The sequence below is a fragment of the Dipodomys merriami genome, unplaced genomic scaffold, assembly GCF_024711535.1.
Source record: "Dipodomys merriami isolate MVZ:Mamm:240054 unplaced genomic scaffold, mDipMer1.0.p SCAF_106, whole genome shotgun sequence".
Lineage (NCBI taxonomy): Eukaryota > Metazoa > Chordata > Mammalia > Rodentia > Heteromyidae > Dipodomys > Dipodomys merriami.
In genome coordinates this window covers 1-14,543 of record NW_027202338.1, presented here as the reverse complement: position 1 = coordinate 14,543, position 14,543 = coordinate 1, and the positions used below count along the sequence as shown (strand labels likewise).

Here is a 14,543-nt window from a genome sequence, read left to right as displayed (position 1 = left end):
ACCGCCAAAAGAAAAATAACTACAATTACACTTATATTGATGAAAGGATCAGAGCTCATAATTGGCTATTTTTTTTTACTTTTTTTTTTTTTGTCCCAGACTTGGAGCTTGAACTCTGAGGCTAGGCACTGTTCCTTAGCTTTTTCACCCAAGATTGGCACTCTATCACTTGGGCTACAGCTTCATTCTTGGCCTTTTGCTGATTAATCAGATATATGAGTCTTACAGACTTTTCTTGCCTTGGCTGGTTTTGAATCTTGATCCTGGGGGGAAGGAGGGAAGAGAGAGAGACAGAACGAGAGAGAAAGAGAGACAGAGAGACAGAGAGACAGAGGGACAGAGAGAGTTGGGGACTGTTAAAAGTCCATCCTAGGGGCTGGGAAGGTGGCTCAGTGGTAGAGTGCTTGCCTTGCATGCATGAGGCCCTGGGTTCGATTCCTCAGCATCACATAAGCAGAAAAAAGCCAGAAGTGGTGCTGTGGCTCGAGTGGTAGGCTCGAGTGGTAGAGTGCTAGCCTTGAGCTGAAGAGCTGAGGGACAGCGCCCAGGCCCAGAGTTCAAGGCCCATGACTGGCAAAAAAAAAAAAAAAAAAAAAGTCCATCCTAGCTAGCCACTGATGTCTCAAGCCTGTAATCTTAGCTACTCAGGAGGCTGAACTCTGAGGATTGCAGCAATGCAATTCAAAGCCAGCTTGGGAAGGAAAGTCTTCTTTTTTTCTTTTTTTTTCCAGATGTAGGGCTTAAACTCTGGGCCTGGGCACTGTCCCTCAGCTCTTCAGCTCAAGGCAAGCACTCTACTACTTGAGCCACAGCACCACTCCAGTTTTCTGGTGGTTAACTGGAAATGTGGGTCTCACAGCTGGGCGCTGGTGGCTCAGGCCTGTAATCCTAACTACTCAGGAGGCTGAAATCTTAGGATTGTGGTTCAAAGCCAGCCCGGGTAGGAAAGTCCATGAGACTCTTAACTCCGATTAACAACCAGAAAACTGGAAGTGGCACTGTGGCTCAAGTAGTAGCGGACTAGCCTTGAGCTGAGGGACAGTGCCCAGACCCAGAGTTCAAGCCCCACAACCTGCGGGGGGGGGGGGGGTGTGCTCTGTATGGTGGGGCATTGTGGCACACACAGGACTAGTGGCACCATGGGGGCTGTTGGTCATTGTTGTTCTCCCCGTGGTCTGGGACAAATTCTAGGGACACAGGAGCTTTGCTTTTTATTTTTATTTATTTATTTTTGGTCGGTCGTGGGGCTTGAACTCTGGGCTTGGGCGCTGTCCCTGCACTCTTCAGCTCAAGGTGAGCGCTCTACCGCTTGAGCCACAGCTCCACTTCCAGTTTTCTAGTGGTTTATTGAAGATAAGAGTCTCATAGACTTTTCTGCCCTGGCTGGCTTTGAACTGTGATCCTCAGATCTCAGCCTCCTGAATAGCTAGGATTACAGGCGTGAGCCACCGGCGCCCAGCTGAGCTTTGCTTTTTAAAAAATATTATATTTGGGGGGCTGGGAAGGTGGCTCAGTGGTAGAGCGCTTGCCTTGCATGCTTGAGACCCTGGGTTCGATTCCTCAGCACCACATAAGAAAAAAGCCGGAAGTGGCGCTGTGGCTCAAGTGGTAGAGTGCTAACCTTGAGCTGAAGAGCTGAGGGACAGTGCCCAGGCCCAGAGTTCAGGCCCCACGACCGGACTCAAAAAAAAAAATATTATATTTGGGATGGAAAGGTAGCTCAGTGGTAGTTTGCCTTGCATGCATGAGGCTCTGAGTTCGATTCCTCAGCACCACATAAGCAGAAAAAGCTGGAAGTGGTACTGTGGCCCAAGTGGTAGAGAGCTAGCCTTGAGCTGAAGAACTCAGGAACAGCGCCCAGGTCGAGTTCAGGCCCACAACCAAACCAAACCAAAACAAAACAATAAAAATTGTATTTATGGCCAGGCGCCGGTGGCTCACGCCTGTAATCCTAGCTACTCAGGAGGCTGAGATCTGAGAATTGCGGTTCAAAGCCCGGGCAGGAAAGACCGTGAGACTCCTATCTCCAATAAACCACTAGAAAACCAGAAGTGGCACTGTAGCTCAAGTGGTAGAGCACTTGCCTTGAGCTGAAGAGCTGAGGGACAGCGCCCAGGCCCAGAGTTCAAGCCCCATGACCGACAAAAAAAAAAATTGTATTTATGTTGTTTATTTTAGGGTATGAGGTTTGAACTCTGGTCCTTGAACTTACTAAGCAAGTGCGCTAACCATTGAGCAACACCTCCAGCCCCTCTTTCTGCAGGTTAGTTTTGAGATGGAGATGGCCTTGCTTCCTGTAGTGTGGGTGTGGTCGCCTGTATTAGGCTTCCCTGTGGTTAGGATAGCAGTGTGTGCACCATCAGGTTCATTTTCTGGTTAATTGGAGATAAGAGTCTCATTGACTTTCCTGCCTGGGCTGGCTTTGAACCGTGATCCTCAGATCTCAGCCTCCTGAGTAGCTAGGATTACAGGTGGGAGCCACGAGCACCCGGCTTCTCTCAACCTTTTTCTGGCTCAGGCTGAACTTGAAGCACAATCTTAACAACCTGTGCCCCCCAAATAGCTAGGATGACAGGTACCCGGCTTATTTACTTATTTTTGCTACAATCTTGCTTTGTGTCCTAGCTTGGCCTCAAATTCTCCATCCTCCTGTTTCAGCCTCCTACCTGCTGGGATTACGGGTGTGCATTACCATACCTGGATCTACATAGGATCTTGTGAGCAGGGCCAAGGTGTGTGTGTGCGTGTGTGTGTGTGGGAGGTGACAGTATCTCCCATAGCTGAGGTATCATTTTTGGTTCTGAAGAAGCATGAGCAGCCTCAGACAGACAAAGACTGAGCCACAGTGCCGTCTGGTGGCCAAACCCCATAGGTAAGGAGAAATGATTAGAAGTTGAGACTTGGTTTCTGTTTGTCCCTAAGTCTGATCAGGTGAAGATTGGCTGAAGTGATGATCAGGGACTCAAGAACAGGGACCTTTCCTAGTGTCTTAGTAAGTCAGGGTGGAGGTAGATTCACCTATAGGTCAGGTTTCCCCTCCTCCAAGGAGGCCTCAGGCTGGCTTCTTTGAGGAATTGGAAAGCCTCTGTACTTCCCCATCCTGTATCTGAGCCCTCTGGGTTGTCACTGGTCACCCCATTGGGCTGGGAGCATAAGGCAGATACTAGGTCATCCCCATCCCTGGATGGACCACCAGCCTTGAAAGAAAAAGCCAAGTGAGAGTGAGAGGCTACCCAGTTATGTGCCAGTGGCTTCTGCCTGTAATCCTATCCATTCAGAGAGTTGAGAATAAAGGTTAGAAATCAGCCTGGGAAAAAGTCCATGAGACTCTTAACTGCAATTAAACACCAAAAAGCCAGAAGTGGAGCTGTGGCTCAAGTGATAGAGCTCTAGTTCAATGAAAACGCTCAGAGACAGTGCCTAGGCCCTGAGTTCTAGCCTTACTCTTAAGTGCGCATGTGCGTGTGCACACACACGATAGGGTTTCAGTATATGGTCCAGGCTGAATTTGAATTTTCAATACGCCAGCATAAGCCTTCTTAATGCTGAGATTACAGGAGTGTATCACCCCACCTGGCTTAGAATGTCAACTTTGTGACAGTGACAGTTTTATCTTGGTCATGTCTTATATACCTAGTCCCTAGGAGAGTGTGTGCCCCATACTAGGCACTCAATGAATGAACAAAGACTGATTAACCCCTGTGTTTTTAAAAGTCTAGCTTACACTTTGGAGACACTCAGATACACGGGCACAGACCATACACGACAGACCCGCATGGTCATCCACATGCCCTAGCGAGCCCTAGAAGCTGAGAACTACCTTTTTTCTCTGCCCGTAGTACCAGACAGGGTGGAGAGAACCCCAGCTGGGAATGGAGCATCCTGGGGGGGGGGGGGGGGGGGAGGTACAGATAAGGAAAGATGCGCTAGGGAAGATTTAGCTCCGCCCCGTATCCCCAGCAACCAATGGGCGCGTGGTCCTTTCGCGCAACGCCCCCTGGGACTTGTAGTCTCGGGTAGGGACGCCCTCGGGCGCCGCCGTGCACCCTGAGACTCCACATCCCGAGGTGCGCCGGGAGGCGCGGGGATTGGCTGGGCCCCGCCCCCGGCCCGCCCCGCTCCGCTGGCGCCGCAGCCCCAAGAATGAATGAAATCGTAGCGCGCTGGGCGGCAGAGCGGGCGGCGCAGGCCGGGCTGGGCCCGCGCACGGCGGCGGCAGCGGCGCCCCGGGCCGGAGGCGGCCCAGCCGAGCGGGCCATGGCTACCGCCATTCAGAACCCGCTCAAGTCGTGAGTGTCCCCGCCGTCCCCGCCCCCTCGCGGGACCCCCCCCCCCCGGTCCTCCTCCAGGAGCCCTTCCCCCGCCCTACCAGGGACCGGACCCGCGGAGCGTAGTTGAATGGAGGGGGGGGGTCCCCAGTGCGCGCCCCCCAAGCCCCTAGGGAGGGAGGGGCTCCCGACCCCCTTGTTTGGCACCCCCCGGGGTTAGGGACGGGGCCCTGCCGGGGTCGCGGGGGCGTCTCTTCTTTGTCGCTGTCAGTGAAGGAATGTGGGCGCGGGCTGGGGGGGGGTGGGCATCGTTTCCTCACCCAGAGTGGGGGTAGCGGCTTCCCTCTCCTCCTCCCTGGTGACTTGGGGGTGCGAGCGCCCGCACCTAAGTCTAGACCTCGGTCCTCGGGTTTCCATCACCTTCTTTGCCCCTCATCAAACCACCTTTCTCTCGTCGCCTTTCCTTTTCTCTGAAGGACCCCCCCACCCCGCAACCCGTGGCACCCACGGGGAGGAAGCAAAGCCAGGAGGGGTGTCTACTGTTGAATCCCTGATGCGTCCCCCCCCCTTTTTCCTCTCTGGTCTCCAGGACCTAGAAGCCTCCCCCTACCCCATGCCTGGGTCAGCTCTCTCTGTCTCCTCTCACAGATATCTAAGGGGAGCACCTCTTACCCCTGGGGCTTTGGGTGGGGGTGCGGGAAGCGCCCTAAAGTCTCCGGGGATTCCCTCCCTTTCTCCTTATCCACGACTCGGCTTCCTCTCCGGCCCAGTAGCTGGCAACTCAGACGCTTGGGTCCACGGAAACCCCTCCTTCCCTTCCCTCCCCTTGTCCCTGCTACCCCCTGGCTATCTCCTCCTCTCTCCTCCCCTCCTTCTCCGTCTTCCTTCCTCGGGATCCGGGACTCCCGGGTCCCAGCGCTCCCCACCCCCTCTCCCCGGCGGGGACAGCGGGCTCCGAGTGACAGGCACCCGGCTTCTCCCGCCCTCTCTCCCGCAGGCGTGCGCGGTCCTCCCCTCCCCCTCCTCCCTGGCGCCCGCAGAGGAGGGGGGCGCGCGCCTGCGGAGCTGCACAAAGGGGCCCGCACGACCCCCCTTGTCTCCCACCCCCGTGCTCCCACAACCTTGACCTTGGGCATCTAAGTGCCGAGTGTGTGGGTGGGGAGTAACAGGGTGGAAGGAGGGCGTCCCCCACCCACCCACCTAGGAAAAGGGTTGGGTCTGCACCAAAGCGCCCCCCCCATCACTTCTGGTCCTGGAATGGGGGTGGGGTGGGGAGAAGAGGGGGGGCGGGGCAGGGATTTATAGGCACAGGCCTACACAGGTAGGCAGAGGGTAGGGAGCCAGTGTCTGGTGGTCCAGGTCAGTGTGTGTGTGGCCTCTGCTTCTATGTCACCCTAAGTCACACACATGGATAGAGGTTTTGTTTGTGGGGGACCCCTCAAACTGGGGGCAGTGGACCCTAAGCCTATTGATAGAGCTGCAGAAATTTCGTCAGTGTGATTTCTGCTTAGACCCCTTGCAGTTATGGTGTGCCCACTGCAGAGATTTGGCTGCCAAAGGTAGGGGGTACAGGAGGGCCACTGACTCTCCTTGCATCTATGGGGTCTGCAAGAGTGGAGGTGGAGACTCAAGTGTCCCTAAAGAATGCCAATCCTAGCTACTCTGGGTGTTGAGATCTGAGGACCATGGTTCAAAGCCAGCTCCCTGCAGGACAGTCCATGAGACTCCCAGTTCATCACCCAAAAGCCAGCTATAGAGCTGTGGCTCAAGTGGTGGAGTGCCAGCCTTGAGTAAAGAAACGGGGACAGCACCCAGGTCCTGGTACATGTGTGTGTGTGTACATGTATGTGTGTGTGTGCTGGAGTTGAATCTCTTTGCAGTGGGAGCCAGGAGATGAAAACCTCAGCTTGAACCATTAATTCTGCAGCTCTGAGTCTCAGTGTCACTGTCTGTGCATTGGGGAGAATAAGTTCTTATTACCTTGTAGAACTTCAAGAGGCATCTTTGTAAAAGCCCTTTAGAGATTGGCCCTGAGCAAGAGTATAAATATATAATTTTTTTTTGTTGTTGTTGGTCCTATGTCTTAAATTCACCGCCTAGGTACTGTCCCTGAGCTCTGTTTGCTTAAGGATAGTACTCTACCCCTGAGCCACAGCACCACTTCCGATTTTCTGGTGGTTCATTGGAGAAAGGAGTCTCACGGACTTTCCTGCTCAGGCTGGCTTTGTACAGTGATCCTCAGATCTCAGCCTCCTGAGTAACTAGGATTACAGGTGTGAGCCACTGTTGCCCAGCTTCAAAAGTATAAATGTTTGATTAATAAATACTTATTTCTTTTAGGGGACAGCACCCATGGCATAGGGTTTGGGGACAGGTGTATTGTCGAAGGGGAGAGGACTGGAAGGTCAAGTTCATAGGATAGTGTGTGAAGGCGATGGTCAGGGAGCAAGAAAGAGCGCTCTCTCAGGTTGGGAGCCCTGGTTACTGCTGGCTGGCTGGAATTGTCATTGTGCTCCTTTCAGAGGTTGAGCAGGGGTGAGTTGGAGGGTTTGAGGCAGAGATGTGGGGAGCAAGTGCAAAAAGGTGTGTTGGGGGTCTAGAGAATGATAGAAGCGAGTGGAAGATGGCAAAGGCACAATCAGGGCTGAATCGTTTGATCTGAGGGCAGCGTTTACTGTGGTTACGGTGGGCTGGCCTTTACAGGGACCTGGAGACCAGAAAGCAAAGGGGTACCAGAGATCCTCAATTCCCTTGTCACCACTGTGTTCTGGAAAGGAATTGAACACCCGACTTAGGAAGGGAGAAGGACAAGCCAAGGCTTGAGATGGCTTAGATGTGAAGTGGGGGTGGGGGTGCTGTGGATGGAGTAGGTTTGTGTGTGTGTGTGTGTGTGTGTATGTGAAGTGAAACAATAAACGTGGGGTGCCTCAAGTGGGTCTCAAAAGGGCGCCAGCCGATGGAGCGCCCCCTGGTGGACAAAGGGAGTATTTGTGGGTGTTCATTTCAACACTCCAAGCAGTGTCACTTCAAGAGAGTAAGGCTGTATATGTACTCAGTAGGTCAGCTTGTTCTCTGGGGATCCCTTGGGATAGAGTCTGTGGGAGATGAGGTAAGTCTTCCAGCTTCCATGGAGGACTGTGAGCTTTAAAGATCACCCAGGATAGGCTGAGAATGTGGCTTAGTGGTAGAGTGCTTGCATGCTAGCATGAAGCTCTGGGTTCAATTCCTCAGTACCACATTCATAGAAAAAGCTGCAAGTGGTGCTGTGGCTCAAGTGGTAGAGTGCTATCTTTGAGCACTCAGGGACAGTGCCCAGGCCCTGAATTCAAGCCCTAGGGGGGAAAAATCACCCAGGACAAAGAACTTTAAGAACGGTTCACAGTGCCTCTGATTTTTCATCTGGAAATGGTGTAATGGTTTCACCCTGGAGAGAACTGTCTCAGACATTTGATGGCTGCTCCACATTCATACACAGACACTTACTGAGCACTTACTGTATGCATGCATTTTGGGGGGGGGCAGGCCTGGGGCTTGAACTCAGAGCCTGGGTGCTGTCCCTGAGCTTCCCCCCCCCTTCAAGTCTTGAACTCTACCACTTTAGCCACAGCACAACTTGTGGCTTTTTAGTGAGTAATTAGAGAGAACAGTTTCTTTTCCTGCCGGTAATCCTAACTACTGAGAAGGCTGAGATCTGAGGATTGAGATTGGAAACCAGCATGGGTAAGGAAAGTCTATGAGACTCTTCTCTCCAAATAATCCACCCAAGAGCCATAAGTGGTGGTGTGGTTCAAATGATTGAGCATCAGTCTTGAGCAATAAAAAGCTCAAGGACAGTGCCCAGGCCCTTAGTTCAAGCCCCAGTACCAGCACAAAACAAAACTAAGCCCTATCGAGTTTATTGATCAGCTATTACTTGGCTGGAGATACTTAGGGCGTCTGGAATACCTGCTTTACCACTGAGCTGTACCCCCAGCCCGTGCCGGATCAATGAGACATCATTTTTTTTTTTGAGAGGGTTTGGGGGTGGGGAAGGATGGAGCCAGTGATCCAGGTGTCTGCACCCCGCTGGCTCCTTAGTGAGAAGTGTGGGTGGGCACTTACCTGTAAGATGTCTTGAGTCTCTTGGTGTTTGCGTGTGTAGCGGCGAGCAGGGGTGCAGGTGTGGGAGTGTGTGTAATCTGCCACGTGGGGGTTGTGTGCCAGGCCGGGCGTGCATGCATGCGTTGCGTGCACGTGGGACGAAGGATGCACGCGTAAGTGACAGCGTGCTCTCTCATTCCCCCTCCCCCGCGCCGCGGGTGGGGGGGGGCCGGGGAGGTGCGTGGGCCTCCGCCTGAGACTACCACTCCCGGCATGACCCGGGCGCCCCGCCCCACCTCTCTGATTGGCTGATATCCGCGTGCTCCCGCCCCCCGGGAATGAATGGATGGGCGGCCTCAGCGCCCGCCCGACCGCTGGGAGGACCGACCCGGCGGGGACCTGCTGGGGGCAGGACCCGGGGAGCAAGATGGCCACGGTCATCCCGGGCCCCCTGAGGTGGTGCGGGCCGGCGCGGGGCGGGGCAGGGGAGGGCGCGCAGCCGGGCCTGCACGGGCACGAGCGTGTGTGTGTGTGTGTGTGTGTGTGTGTGTGTGTGTGTGTGTGTGGCGGCTGGGGGTGGGGCTGGGGGGTGTCAGGGGGACTGTCACCGTGTGCAGGGGTGCGAGTGTGCGGGATCGGGGGTCTCTCGCTAGAATGGTGTCCGATGCGCTGCTCCTGGAGGGGTGGAAGGCATGGGGGAGGTGGAGAAGAGGATCTGGATTTCTTTTGGGGGGAGGAGGGAGGGAGTCATCGTCCCCCCCCCTCCTCCCCCTCCTGTGACCCCTGGTTTTGGGAGAGGTGAAAATCTGAGGATGCCAAGGCCTTGGCAAACTCGGACGGAGTGTGCACTACCTTTGTCTTGGGGTGTAGAATGTGGGTGCGTGTGTGACTTATTTTGCTCATGTGGCTATGTATATGATTTCTTTTATTGTACAACTACATATCTTTGGATATTTGGGGCCCGCATGTCCGGTGGGAACTATGCTGTGTTTGGCTTGGATTCTGTCTTTGGATAGGCATGTGTTTCTGGTGCAAAGGTTTGTGTGAATCTATCTGGGTGGATCCGAATTTTCCTGTTGTATAGGTGTGAATCTGTGTGTATTTTAGGTACTTTTTTTTTACACATATTTTTGTCTCTTTGTGCATGTGTGCCTGTACTTGTGTGAATCTGTATGATTTCTTTGTATTGTGGGGCTGGAGCTTTTTGATGGGGTTGGTTTGTGTTATGGCTTTGGGTCTGTGTGTAAGTGCTTATGTGAGTAATTGTCTTCTGACAATTGTGTGCGTGTCTTTGCATATGTGTGGTGGGATCTACTTTCACGTTGTGGGTCTTTGTAGGTGATTTGTTTATATTGTGTGTCTTTGGCTATGTAAGGTATATTGTGCGTAGATATGTGTGGTCTCTCTGTAGTATGTAGCTTGGGGTTTTTGTATTTTTTTTTTCTGGAGATATTTGTGTGTGCATAGGTGTGAGATTTGTCTGCTTCTCCTTTGTGAGCATTGGGGTAAGTTTCTCTTTGTGTGTGAATTCCGTATGACCATGTGCGGTTTGTTTGTGTTGTGTGTTTGGATACGTGCAGTGTGGGTGAGTCTCCCTGTGTTTTTGTCCCTGTCTGTATTGTGTTTATCCACTTCTAAACTGGAGGCCTCTTCAGTCCCAGATTAGGGTCCCCTCCCCCTCCCCAGGGTCCAGGAGGGAACCACTGGGATGGGAAGAGGTGAAGTTGGAAGGGGTGGGGGCGGGGCGGGGTGTCCGGCCATCCATTTCCAATCAGCTGGAGCCAGCCCTTGGGGCCAGGGATGGGGTGCTGGGACTCGGGGCCACCCTTGCTGACAGGCGCCTGCCTGCTGCTCGCTCGCCCCGTAGCCTAGGCGAGGACTTCTACCGTGAGGCCATCGAGCACTGCCGTAGCTACAACGCGCGCCTGTGCGCCGAGCGCAGCCTGCGCCTGCCCTTCCTCGACTCGCAGACCGGCGTTGCTCAGAACAACTGCTACATCTGGATGGAGAAGACCCACCGCGGGCCAGGTACCGGCGGCCAGGAGGGCGGGGCCGGGCCGGCGGGGCGGGGCGGGGCCTGCCTCCCTGGCTGCGATCTTACCCTCTTCTCTCTCTAGGTTTGGCCCCAGGACAGATCTATACCTATCCTGCCCGCTGTTGGCGAAAGAAGCGGAGACTCAACATCCTGGAGGACCCCAGACTCAGGCCCTGCGAATACAAGATCGGTGGGTGGAGCTTATGAGTGCACATCTTCATCCTAAGTGTCCCAAGGCCTGCTCTCTGCCCAGCCTGAGTGTTTTGGGTGTATTTCAGAGCTCCCACAGCTTTGAGTCCCAGAGCTTCAGCTGTGTCTCCTCCGTGGGCCCAGGGGACTGGGGCACATTGTGGTACCTGTCAGGCATGTCTAGGTATATGAAGTCTCTATCTGTGACCCTCCCCAGTGAGCTGGGGTGCATTTGTATCTGGCTGTACTTCTTTTTGTGGGTACTCTATTTCCCTCCCTGAGTGTGTTTGGATATTAAAAGTGTCTGGTTGTAACTCTTCCTGTCTGAAGAGAAATTGGTCAGTCTGTGCCTCTTGATGTTTCCCAGTGTATTTTTTCTTGTGTGTATCTGGTTGGCCCATCTGAGAATCCAATTGTTCTGGGGCATGACTGAGGACCTGTGCACAGTTGGCTGTCTCTTCCTGTGGGAATCTGGACATGTTAGAGTGTCTGGGAGAGTCTTGCCATTTGTGTGTACATTCAGTGTGTTTCTGTGTGCTAGATCAGCATGGGTGGACTTAGTGTTTCTTGCATGTGTCCAGCAAAATCAGAGTCCAGCAAAATCAAAGACACAGGCTTCTTGTCTTCCATATCCATGACTGAAGGGCTGTGTTATATCTGGGAAGCCGTGGAGTGCTCATCTGGCTATCTTTGTCTCTCCTCCTGTGCACAGTTTGTGTCTGATCAGTACTTTCTGGGGATGTGTGTGTGTGTGTGTGTGTGTGTGTGTGTGTGTGTGTGTGTGTGTGTAGATGTTTGTAGGGCCTGTCTGTGCCTTCCTCGTATAGGTCTCGATATCACTGTGGGCCTAGTGGTCTCCCTCAGAGAATCTCTCATTTTATCCCAGTCTGGATAAGCCTCTCCCAGGTATGGCCAAGAGTCTGGCTGGATCTCCTCTGAGTGTGTAGTGTCTCTGAGGACTGGTGTTGTGTCTTCCTTTGACTGTCTGTCTTGCATGTTCCTTGTGGATGTCCACATGTCCCATTTAAGTATCCATATCTACTCCCTTGGGTCTGGCTGGGCCCCCCACTTCTGTGGCTCTAGGGTTTATGAGGGTTTAGGTGTGTCTAGGGCTTTGGTCATGTCTCCTCCTGAGTGTGTCCCAATGGGGGTGAGGGTGTGGCTGTGTCTCTCCAGGATCTGGGCATCCTTCCAGGGTATGTGATGGAATCCTTGCTTCGGTTGCTGACCAAGTGTGGGGAGGCCTCTTCCCTCCCACAAAGAGTGTGGTCCCCAACCTTGACCTGCCCCCTTATCCCTACCATTTGTCCCCAGATTGTGAGGCACCATTGAAGAAAGAGGGTGGTCTCCCGGAAGGGCCAGTCCTCGAGGCTCTGCTGTGTGCTGAGACTGGGGAGAAGAAGGTGGAGCTGAAGGAGGAGGAGACTATTATGGACTGTCAGGTAGAACCTTCCCTCCCACCACCCCCTGCAACCCCTAACCCAGCTGCAAATCCTCCTCTTTCTCTTTCTTTCTTTCTTTCTTTCTTTCTTTCTTTCTTTCTTTCTTTCTTTCTTTCTTTCTTTCTTTCATTCCTTTCTTTCTTTTTCTTTTGTCGGTCGTGGGGGCTGAACTCTGGGCCTGGGCGCTGTCCCTCAGCTCTTCAGCTCAGGGCTAGCACCCTACCACTTAAGCCACACACCACTTCCGGCTTTTATCTGCTTATGTGGTGCTGAGGAATCGAACCCAGGGCCTCATGCATGCGAGGCAAGCACTCTACCACTGAGCCAACTTCTCAGCGCTCTCCCCTCCCCCCATCTTTCTTTTTTTCTTTTTTTTTTGGGTCCGGTTGTGGGGCCTGAACTCTGGGCCTGGGCGCTGTCCCTCAGCTCTTCAGCTCAAGGCTAGCGCTCTACCACTTGAGCCACAGCACCACTTCCAGCTTTTCTTTTTGCTTATATGGTGCTAAGGAATCGAACCCAGGGCCTCAGGCTTGCAAGGCAAGCGCTCTACCACTGAGCCACCTTCCCAGCCCTCCCCCCCATCTTTCTGACCTCTCAATCTTCCTTTTCCTGGGGTCCAGAAACAGCAGTTGCTGGAGTTTCCGCATGATCTTGAGGTGGAAGACTTGGAGGATGACATTCCTAGGAGGAAGAACAGGGCCAAAGGAAAGGTATCCCAAAAGCTGCTCACCCCTCCCCTCAGAGACTGTACCCCTAAAGCTGCTCACCTCTCTTCTCAGAGACTGCTCATACTTCCTAGGCATGTGCCACAGGTCTGACCACATTTCACTCCCAGAACAGCCTGAATAGGGAGGAGACCCAGGCTGACATGGTTTAAACCATTTGCAAAATAGGAAATTGTGTAGTGGATTAGAACTATTTCCACCACCACCTCCCCCAGACCCTGGGGTCTGGGGCTTGAAATCAGGGCCTTGTGTTCTTGCTTGGCTTTTTTTTTTTTTTTTTGGTCAGTTGTGGGGCTTGAACTTTGGGCCTGGGCGCTGTCCCTCAGCTCTTAAACTCAAGGCAAGCGCTCTACCACTTGAGCCACAGTGCCACTTCCAGTTTTCTGAGTGGTTCATTGGAGATAAGAGTCTCACAGGCTTTCCTGCCTGGGCTGGCTTTGAACCGTGATCCTCAGATCTCAGCCTCCTGAGGAGCTAGGATCACAGGTATGAGCCACCAGCACCCGGCTCTTGCTTGGCTTTTTTTTACCCCCTCATAGCTAGTGCTCTACCACTTGAGCCACATTTCCAGGCTAGCATTTTGCTGGTTAATTGGAGATGGAGTCTTTATAGACTATTCTGTCTGGGCTGGCTTTGAACCACAATCCTCAAATCTCAACCTCTTGAGTAGGATTACAGGCGTGAGCCACTCACTCCCAGCAACTAGAACGATCTCATGGCTATCTCAGAGAGGTTTAAGACTCTATAGTTAGGAAGAATAAATTGCTTGGTGGAGGAGCAGGAATAATACTATTATTATTACTATAATTTTTGCTGTGCTAGGGCTTAGACCCTCAGCTTGCTAAGCAAGCATTCTATCACTGAGCAATACTGTCAGCACCCTCAAATCAAATATTTGTGTTATTTTTCTTCCTCCTCCAAATTTGTTTTTATTATGATAAAGGTTATGTACAGAGGGGTTACAGTTACATAGTCAGGTAATGAGTACCTTTCTTTTTGGACAATGTCACCCCTTCCCTCTCTCCCAGTTTTTCCCTCCCGTCCCCATTGTGTGTGTGTGTGTGTGTGTGTGTGTGTGTGTGTGTGTGTGTGTGTAATTTAAGTTGAAGTCCAAATGATGAAGCCCAATGGGTGGTGTACACCTGTGATCCCACTTCAGGAGGCTGAGACAGGAGGATCTCAAGTTGCATGTCAGCTTGGGTTATATAGTGCTACCCTTCCTTAAAAACGAAAAAAGAAAAATTCAAGTTCAGATGGTGACAACTTGGATTTCTGGGTCTCTCACTTATGACCATTCTCCTCTGTCCCGCAGGCATACGGCATCGGGGGTCTCCGGAAACGCCAGGACACTGCTTCCTTGGAGGACCGAGACAAGCCGTATGTCTGTGATAGTGAGTCCTTCTGCAGAGGGGGAAAGAGAGAGAGTGGGGGCCCAGAGACCTCTCCCCCGATGGCTCTCCCCCATCCTGGCCTTGGGTGGGTGTGTATGTTTAGGTCTTGGGCAGTGGGGGTGGTGTGATCCTGGAGGCCAGGGTGGAGGCAGCGGCTGAGGAGGCTGACAGCTGTCCGCTCGCTCGCCCTCCAGTCTGTGGGAAGCGGTATAAGAACCGGCCAGGGCTCAGCTACCACTACACCCACACCCACCTGGCTGAGGAGGAGGGGGAGGAGCACGCCGAGCGCCACGCCCTGCCCTTCCACCGGAAAAACAACCACAAACGTGAGCCCAAGGGCCAGGTTGGGGAGGCGAGGGGCCCAGGGATGGTGGAGGGGGGCGCTGAAGAAGCCTGGTGGCGGCTGTGGAGGG

At 53.2% G+C, this 14,543-nt stretch overlaps 1 protein-coding gene across 1 annotated transcript; it reads left to right on the top strand.

Moving 5' to 3' along the window:
* Positions 1–4,087: 4,087 nt before the first annotated feature.
* LOC138811364 (zinc finger protein neuro-d4-like) lies at positions 4,088–14,473 on the top strand (the record flags this gene model as incomplete). Its single annotated transcript, XM_069999115.1, has 7 exons — positions 4,088–4,289; positions 10,216–10,376; positions 10,466–10,573; positions 11,887–12,014; positions 12,635–12,724; positions 14,052–14,130; positions 14,325–14,473. Coding segments are annotated over exons 1-7 (861 nt in total), but the record flags the coding sequence as incomplete, so codon positions are not given.
* Between the last annotated feature and the right edge of the window lie 70 nt (positions 14,474–14,543).